This window comes from Phragmites australis, chromosome 18 (genome assembly GCF_958298935.1).
Source record: "Phragmites australis chromosome 18, lpPhrAust1.1, whole genome shotgun sequence".
NCBI lineage: Eukaryota > Viridiplantae > Streptophyta > Magnoliopsida > Poales > Poaceae > Phragmites > Phragmites australis.
In genome coordinates, this window is record NC_084938.1 from 23,994,777 (window position 1) to 24,004,029 (window position 9,253).

The window sequence follows — 9,253 nt, forward strand, 5'->3', positions numbered from 1 at the left end:
GCACAAATCTCTTGCCCAAAACGGACCTTGTCAAGATCCCAATCGACCAAGCGGCCCACACAAAGGGCAAATTGTTTTAGTTTATGTCAGAAACGGCGGTGCATGCGCGCGTGGGACCGCCGATTCTGCGAACGCATCGCCATCAGAAACAAAAGACCAGGGCTTGCCCAGCCCGACTGCCCGAGCAGTGCCCCGTGGCTGCGGAGGCCGGGACGGCAAAAGCCCCTCGTAAAGCTGGCCACCCACGGTTTTCCACGCCTCCGCTGCCGGGTAAACGTAAACCCCCCTCTGGATCGCGGAATCCTCAGCCACACACGGTGACACGGCGCACCACGTCGCCGCGCATGCCAAGCTTTATATATATCGGAGCGGCGCGTTCGGCCCTCAAATTCCAAAGTCCAACACCTCGCAAACGCAAGAGTGGAGAAAATCACACCTGACCCGCACTGGATATCGTCTCGCCCGTCGCCGTCAGATCGGTCGATTCGTAAGTGCGTGCACTGGAGATACAGCTTGGTGCTTCCTTCCTCTCGATGGCCGTGGCGTTCCCGCCGCCGCACGTAATGGCGCTGAGCAAGGTGCAGCGGCTGTACGACGCGTGCGACGTGGTGTTCTCGTCGCCGGCAGCGGCGCCCACCCTGGGGGAGATCAGGTGGCTGCAGCAACTCCTCGGTAAGTCGTCCACGATCGACGCCTCCGTGCACCGACCGCATCTTGCATTCTTGCGTTGTGTTCGTGTTTGACGGTGAAGGGAACTGGCTACTTACAGTGCTGCCGTGCTGGGTTTCTTGATTTCAGATGGCATGGAGGCAGCGGACGTCGGGATCGACGATGGGGAGAGGACGCCGTCGTCGTCGTCGGACGACGAGCAGAGCCCAAAGAGCGGTCGGCTCCTGCCGGCTCTGGCGTTCACGCGGATCACATACGTGCACATACACCAGTCCGACGATTTCTCGGTACGCGCGTGCGATCTGTGGACAGTGCTGCTGGTTCACGACGAGTTGTCTGGCTGTACTCACGGCGTGTTGATTTCTGGCAGATCGGCGTGTTCTGCTTTCCGGCGGGCGCGACGCTGCCGCTGCACGACCACCCGGAGATGGTGGTTCTGAGCAAGCTCCTGTACGGCTCGGTGCGGGTGCGGTCGTACGACTGGGTCACCGAGCTGCCGTGCTCCACCGCAAGAAAGTGTAAGTTCCATCACGGTCCGTATACACGCTAACTACTGATTTGTCGTGGCGGTTGTGCTGACGGCGCGCGCCAAACGTGCTGCAGGTGGTTTGGCCAGGGTGGTGGCCGGCGACGAGGTGCGGCGCGCGCCGTGCGAGGCGTCGGTGCTGTTCCCGCGGAGCGGCGGCAACCTGCACGCCTTCACCGCCGTGACGCCGTGCGCGATCCTCGACGTGCTGACGCCGCCGTACTCGGAGGAGCAGGGCCGGCCGTCGACCTACTTCAACGACGTCCCCATCCCGTCTCTCCCAGGTGTGCTTTATATGCGCTGTTGTATACTTGCAAACGATCGCAAATGCGAAGTATCCGATCAACCATTTTGCATCCTCGCAGGTAGTCTCTTACCGCCTGACACGGTGCTATACTGTTTTTGTTCAGGTTTTGCTTTCTTGGAAGAGACGGATCTGCCCGAGGATTTCAACGTCGCGGGGGCGCCGTATCTTGGCCCTGACCTGACGGTAGATATGGATGATGACGACGACGACGACTACGACGATTATGACGAGTAGCCAGCTTACTGTTTTTTCAAAAGAGCTAGATACAGATATCGGTACTAGTTGTGTGCACAAGTTCTGTACAGGAATGTATATATACCAGGAGAGTTTTCAGAGCAAAGGTGCACTATTAGTTCATTGGCTATTACAGAGTTTCACATACTAACAACCTTATAAATCAGCCTGATCGAGCATCTGAGTGTGCAAAGTAAATAATTTACTCATTTTCTTCACCATGATACTCTAAGACGCCGTGTCTATTTGTTAGCGCAGATTGCTTCAAGTTCTAAGGAAAGAGAGAGAAAAGTTTCTTTATCCGAAAGCCGAATAGGATGCAAAATTGCAAACTGAGGGCCACGGCCTGCAAGTTATCCGATTGCTCCACACAAGTTGTGGGCGATATTGCGAGATATTAATGGTGTCTTTATCGATCTTTAAACTCAACATCTCTGGTCATTAGTAGACGCTATATAAGTATGTGCATGTGATGGTGTTTAAAAAAATCTATATAATCAGTGTGCCGAGATGGTCACTTTTGGACAGGTGATTCCAACGAGCTCACGGGCGCAACTGCACCACGATTACTCACCGCCCTTCCCCCTAGAGTAACTTTTATCCGTTAAGTGACTGCTCTTCCACTCGGCACCGTCGGATCACTAAGGCCCCAACTTCGTACCTTTCCAACATAAACCGTATATCTCAGAGAGGTCGTATTTCAGTTTTTTTCCATTTAAAGGCCAACCAGTACTTAGTACATACCATATGAATTCTCTCATGTGATGGATTATATTGAGTGGTGCCATAAGTAATACAATTGTCAATTAGGCATTTGGAAAAGCTCTACGAATAAATAGTATATCCTTAGAGGGTCTTCTTCCAACTTTTTGCGTTCTCCACGAGCTCTTCTTCTGGGCAGACGGCCAATGAACAATAAAGAAAGAGCTAATGTAAAAAATACATGTGTTACTAATAGTAAACCAATTTTGCCGCTCCGCTCCGCCGCGCGTGCATTGCCGGGCCCAACCGCGCCACACGGCTTGGCCGAGTGGACCACAGCTCAGCCGCTGGTGGGCCCGCCTGCTAGGCCAGCCCAACCACATTAGGTCATGCCCTAGTGGGCCAGCTAAGCTCCTCCAGCCCGCAGCCAGCCGATCTGACCCGACCCAGGCCTAAGCCCAGCCCAATCCGAACGCATTTGGCCCAATTAGGTACTATGCATGGGTCCCACTGGTTACTATTTAGTGGGCCCTACCCGTAGGTTTCATCTATGAATAGTATAATTTCATATTTTTTGATTTAATTTTAGATTAAATGTTTCGGGAGTCATAACTTCGCCATTCGAGCTCCAATTTCGACGATTCTTTTGACAAAATTCATCTAAATTTGAGATCTACCTATCTATCACGGTGTGATATCCATGAGGGCTCATTTGGTTTTCCATTTGATGTTATTTGATTCTTCTCTAGTATAGTTTGTTATGGATCGTAGTCGCATTTGCAGAACCATCAGAGTTTTATGAGTGTTGCGCAGGAAGCATCCGGAGCTAGAAGGATCCTGATTACTACCAAGGCTTAGAGGAGAACTTCAAAGAAGGTAAGTCATATCTCCTTGATCATATTGAACTCATATTTTCAAATAATCTACATGATCAACTAAAACTGATCTTATTATCGCATATACTATGTATTGTGTTTTCTTTCAAACTGCTTGTAGTAGTTAATCCTATCAAACAATTGTCATGTCTTAAATGTTATCACCCAAAATACATATCACCATAGGATTTATCTATCATTGTCTATATTAACGTCGGACAATACCATGATAGCTATCATGCTTAGGATTGAATTCGTCTACTTGGAGACGTCGCCTTGAAATGCTTCTCGTCGAAGATATCGCTTCACTATTTATCAAATTAACTCATATATCATGAATCCTTCATGGTTGTGAATTCCGTGATGGTTATGAAATTCTTGATGTCGTGTGGGATATAGAGGGTGATGTGTAAAAATGGGTGAAGGTTGTTTTAGCGAGGGCAGGTAGAGTAGTACTCTAGATAAGGATGCTCTTGAGGGCTTGAGTTACCTTTATGATATTTATTGCCAGAAGATGCCTGCCTTGGCTAGGACCAAATCATTGTGTCGTCATGCTTAGCCACCTCAGTGCAACCATGTGTCATGTATGGGTAGAACTTGACTTTTTTTTTTACCGAACTAGGTTTGGCATCATACTAGTAGGCTAGGGAGCAACGAGAGGTCAAGTGACCATCTGTCCCTTTGTTTGAATGTTTCAAGAATCGGCTAATGGTTTAAAAACGGGGCTAGCATTCAATACAAGATATTTGGTACTTGGGGTATCTCGTAGAAAAGCCCGGCTAGAAAGGTGATTGAAGTGTCTCAGTATGATTTGCTCCTCTGCTCGCAACGGATGGAGGCTGAGCATATCGTGTGGGTATAGTGTACAATCTATGCATAGTATAAAACTATTTGAATAGCTGTGTCCACAGCCATGGACATGCAAAAGCAGTAACTGTCTTGATTAGACTCTGAGTGCGTGTGTCTTGATGAATGAGTGTGTGGACTAGATGTCCGTGCGACGAGGTTGTTGGTTCAATTTACCAGGATCTATATGGTACTAGATGTATACCAGATGTGATGATAGGGACTACGAAGTGAGGTGTAGCCCTCTCATGACTGAAAAACCCCAGATACGACTTTCTATCTAGTTTTGAACCATTTCAAACGGTTGTAAAGATAACATTAGAGTATACAATTGAATCCCGGTATAAACTACTTTGCGCAACTAAGCCATAAAGCCTTATCCTTAAAATACCCTTCATGTATCTATCAACTATTTGAAGTAGTATATGGCTTGCTGAGTACCTTCTGTACTCACTCTTGTTGTCATTCAGATGAGGAAACTAAAATTGACTTCGCTGGAGGAGAAGGTGATGATGAAGGGTATACTTAGAAGCCGCGTTCGCACATTAGCTGCTTGTGACTTTGGGTCTTTATCTTCCACTGTGCTTTTATTGGCCATTAGGCAAGATTTGTAATTTACCATATGGTTTGTAACCTTTTGTGCTCTGAGCCTTAATACTTACATTCAAAGTTTGACTGTGATACTGTAACTGTTATACTATGTGTATCAACTATTTGATCCAGGGACTGATATAGGAGGCATATGAGATTCTGGGTTAGGAGTCTTACAAAAAACAATACAGTGTTTTTGGAAACATCAAAAGGGACATGGATGTGCACGCTACGACAGAAGATCACTACCCCCACCCACATTTTGGAGTTTATTGACTTATGGTCACGATAGCAACATGTCCATCTATCCCCCAGTACCCTAGACTCTTATCATTATGAGATGAACTACGGATGGTATCTACACCATAAAGTTGGTTTATTTAGCACAATTAAGAGGTTCCAATGCACCGTTCAACTCAATTATAGTCTAGGAAGGCCAGGACAAAACAAATGCAATTTTTTTTCTTAGACCCTGATTCAAAATAAGATCCTTAAGCTGATAAGCTCACCATTCGGAGATGGCCACACCAACCACAGTACCCCTATGTCATATGTCGTCGGAGACATCAAGGCATTTTTGTCTTGATTGCCTCTTCTCCACACTAGTGCAGACCCATATGTTATCTACCTTCCAGTATGATATTTGACTACATGTCGCGTCGAGGCCCTACCACGCCCTCTATGAGTGGTGGCACAATACTTCAAAGGCTATGTCAAAAGCACACCGTTATGACTTTAACGGTCTCCCTCATCTACATCATGTGAAATATTTGGAAAGAATGTAATCGACGCATCTTTCAAAACTCAGTGAAAACTCTAGAAGAAATGTCAAATCTCACCATAGAGAGCATATCCTAGAAGAGATGTGCTTTGTTTCTTAAGGACTAGGGTCTTCTTTCGTTAAGGTTATGCCTTCCCTCGGAGCTTACTTAACTCTTTCAATCCTAGTCACAATATAAATCTAAAGCGTCTGCGGTAGTCTCTGGGACCGTTTGTTATATTTTGTTACACTCTATTTTTTCTCTCTTAATCAAAATCGACAGAACTCCTGCCTAGTTAAGAAAAAAAAAGTGTGCTGCGGTTGCAAGTGGTTGGGTAGCAGTTTCCGTCGTGCACTCTGTGCCACCATGGGCGGCTCGTGATAATCATCACGCTCGCATAGAAGTCGTGTCGTAGTGTGAGGACTTGCACCGTGATCTTCGTCGTTAAGATAAAAAGAAGGACAAGCGGTGGCGTAAGACAGTGTGGATATATGCGATGGCCCGGAGCCCAAACAACTTCTCGGACCTTACGTGACGGACTTTTGCCGGGCCATTTTTGTCTTCCGTTCTGAGCAAAGTTGCCGGACCGTCTCAATGCAAGTCCTAGATGGGCCTCTGCCGAAGAAATCGAGTTTTTTTTTATATTTTTTTTTGTTAAAATTTAAATAAATAGATTACGGGGAAAAATATTTACAGAACTAGACGCCCGCAGCCCTCTGAGAGGGCGGTTAGGGGTCCTAACCGCTCCCTGAGAAGGCGGTAGGCCTACCCGCCCCCTCAGAGGGCGGCAAGAGGGGCTAACCGCCCTCTCAGGGGGCGGTTAGTCCCTGAGGGGGGCGGTTAGCCCTAGCCGCCCTCTCAGAGAGCGGTTAGGGCCATTTTTATTATAAAATTAATTTTTTCCCCATTTTATCCTCTAAAAATGTATTATTTTTGTAATTAAAGAAATTAAAAAGGAAGGGGTCTAAGGAAATTAAGAAATTAAATTTGGAGTAGGTTATGTAATAACGGGAGAAAAAAATCAATAATTAGTAGTTGCAGCATTTTACGTGGGTATGGGGTGGGAACGAGAACAAACATAGTATTGAACACATGGTAAAAACATACCAATACACTGTAACCGCGACGATACGATGAGGAAACAAAGTGGCATGTACGGTTCGCACTAAGACCTACTTATTAGTGCGCTGATCCTAATCATAACATGCCTTAGGGAAGGAACGTATGTCGGGTTACATTAGGTACTCTCTACTGCGTGTATCTAGGATACTTTTCTTTTCGGAGGGCATCGGGACCTGCCACCTTAGCACGGCGGGCTCTCTCCCACTTCCTTTCCCTCTCAACTTCTCGAGCCTGAGCCACGGTACGATCGTGGGCCGCCTTCCTCATACGCTCTTCTTCCTCCCACTTGAGACGAAGCTCCTCTTGCTGTTGTTCGTACTCTCGACGTGCGTAGGCTTCCCTTCTCCACCTCATATTCATGTCGATCCACAGCTTCTGTGAGTAATTTTGCTCATTGTCGAGCCACTGAATAAAATCACAGAGCGGTGGAGGGGACTGAACAAATGGAACAAGATGAGCGGTTAGTAAAAGAGGGTGCGTAATCGGAAGAGATGAGGTGGATATCTGTTACCGTACCGGTCGATAACCAGTTGTTGCATGGCGAGGCTTGTCATACTCGTAGTTGGCACACATGAAGAAGCGCAGTCCATAGGTGTATGAGATGTCCTGCGACTCGCGGAGCTTACAAAGGTCACCACAGAAGCACATTGGTGGTTCGAGACCTTCAGGTATGGTAGTCCCCCAATGTTTCTTTGGTGGGCTCGATGGAGCTGAGCAAGACATTGCCCTTGAGAGATATGAGAAACGAGCGATGCTTCACCGTATGGAGGTTCGGCTATTTATAGTTGGGGGAGGCAGGAGCATTGGATTCGGTCTTGAAGAAATGAGTGAGGGCATGGGCGTAGCTGTTGGGAGGAGCATCGGATTCCATCTTGAAGAATATAAAAGTTTTATCGTTGCCCATGGTCAGAGATTCCACGTTTATTGGTACCCGTATTGTCATTTACTGATTGGAAAAAGCTGGGTAGTGTTGTCACATCTTGTTTAAAGCCTGCTGCAGGAGGCATGTGTTGTCAAGTCATGGTTAAAGTTTAGTGCTGTGGTCACTTCTTCATTGTGACCACCGGTGTCGAGGGCTCGTCGTGCGTGGGCTGTGTCCGAAGCGGTGCACTGGAAACCTGGGACCGCTGAAGGACGTCGTAGTCAGGTGTGCCCCCGAAGAAGTCCCGGACGATGTCGTATGCGGTGTCGGGGCTAGCCTCATCCTCCTGACTAGGGTAGGAGGACTGTGAAGGCTCGGCAGGCGTCCATGTGTACTGGCTGGAGGGGCCTGTGAACAAATAATCATGTTAGATACGAACAATATGGTTTTGAAAGTAGTAAAAAATGTATCATTGTACCTGCGTGGTACGACGGTGCAGCAGAAGAAGGCCACGCTGACGTGCCGTAGTACGTTGCGGGGGGGGGGGGGGGGGGTTAGGGCATGGGGCCGCCGAAGACAGACCGACCTCGTCACCGAAGTAACCTGAGCACAATTCTAACTTATTCTGCCGAAAGTATTAGAAAGTAGGAAGAAGAGTTCCCGGAGTACCTGAATGTGGACGCACAGGGCTCGATCTGCAAGGCTGCGTCGAGACTTGTGCAGACGGACCTAATGAATGTTTAATAACAATAAGTAAAGGATATTGGTCAGTATTATTCAAAAGTATAATTCATACCATGTTGCTCGGACCCTCCAGGACGTGATAGAAGGGGTCTTGTGGGTGCCGACACTGAAGAACGTCGGTGCACGTCAGACGGCCGAGACAACTCGGTGTGTACACCACTCGTCCTGGGAGGCGGCCCTGCTACATCCGTGCTAGATCGGCAGGAGGTGAGCTTCAAGGCGCGCGTCGTCTTGTCGAAAACCCGTCTAATGAAGCTCGCAACATCCGATGCACTTAGGTGATGCCCTTGCCGAACGCGTTCGATGGCAGCTGCTGCATCCCTATTTACGTCATAAATGATATCTGTCTGCGGAAACGAACAAAAGTGAACAATTGAAGTATACAGTTATGTTCATTCAATATGGAGTACGGACTTGAAAAAGTTACTTACTGCTAAAGCGGCGTCCTCGTCCCAATGCACCGGGTATGTCTCTGTTGTCGATGCGACGTGGGGCCGGACATCCTCAGGGGTGTACATGACACGTGTGCGAGTACGTGGCACGTACCACCGTAGGTACTCCCTGAAGTTCCCCTTGGTGTGGGGACGCACCTCATCAACGACGTCCTGTAGCGCTTGGGCTCATATTGCCACGTTAGGGGCTAAGCGGTCCGCCCAGAGGTTGCCAGCTGGCTGGTCTTTCCGCGTGTACCTGCATTCATACGACGGCAAATGTAAGTGAAACTGAACTGAAGGTTGCTCAAACTGTAACTTTGCAAGTGTACATGTGGACTTGCAAGGGGACGGTACGGATGGGGACGACCGGGAATGCCTGGTGACGGCCAAACTGTCGCATGACGCGGTGCGGTGAGTACTCTTCGACGTAGATGTTGAAGACAAGGGGCGCTTTGGTGAGCCAGTACTCCTCGTCGTGGGTGCACAAGGGTGACAAACCCAACCCTGCCCGTGTATGCACGGACCGAACGCTGTATGGCTCCCATACCACATCGTTGGGACGTAGCCTATCGAACTGGGT

General features: G+C 48.2%; 1 protein-coding gene across 1 annotated transcript; it reads left to right on the forward strand.

Annotated features, from left to right (window-relative positions):
- The first annotated feature begins 305 nt into the window (after positions 1-305).
- Positions 306-1,954, forward strand: LOC133899321 (plant cysteine oxidase 1-like). Its single transcript, XM_062340309.1, has 5 exons — positions 306-672; positions 799-956; positions 1,040-1,187; positions 1,273-1,479; positions 1,606-1,954. The coding sequence occupies exons 1-5, from the start codon at positions 534-536 to the stop codon at positions 1,734-1,736; spliced, it is 783 nt and encodes a 260-aa protein (XP_062196293.1). The 5' UTR covers positions 306-533; the 3' UTR covers positions 1,737-1,954.
- The last annotated feature ends 7,299 nt before the right edge of the window (positions 1,955-9,253 follow it).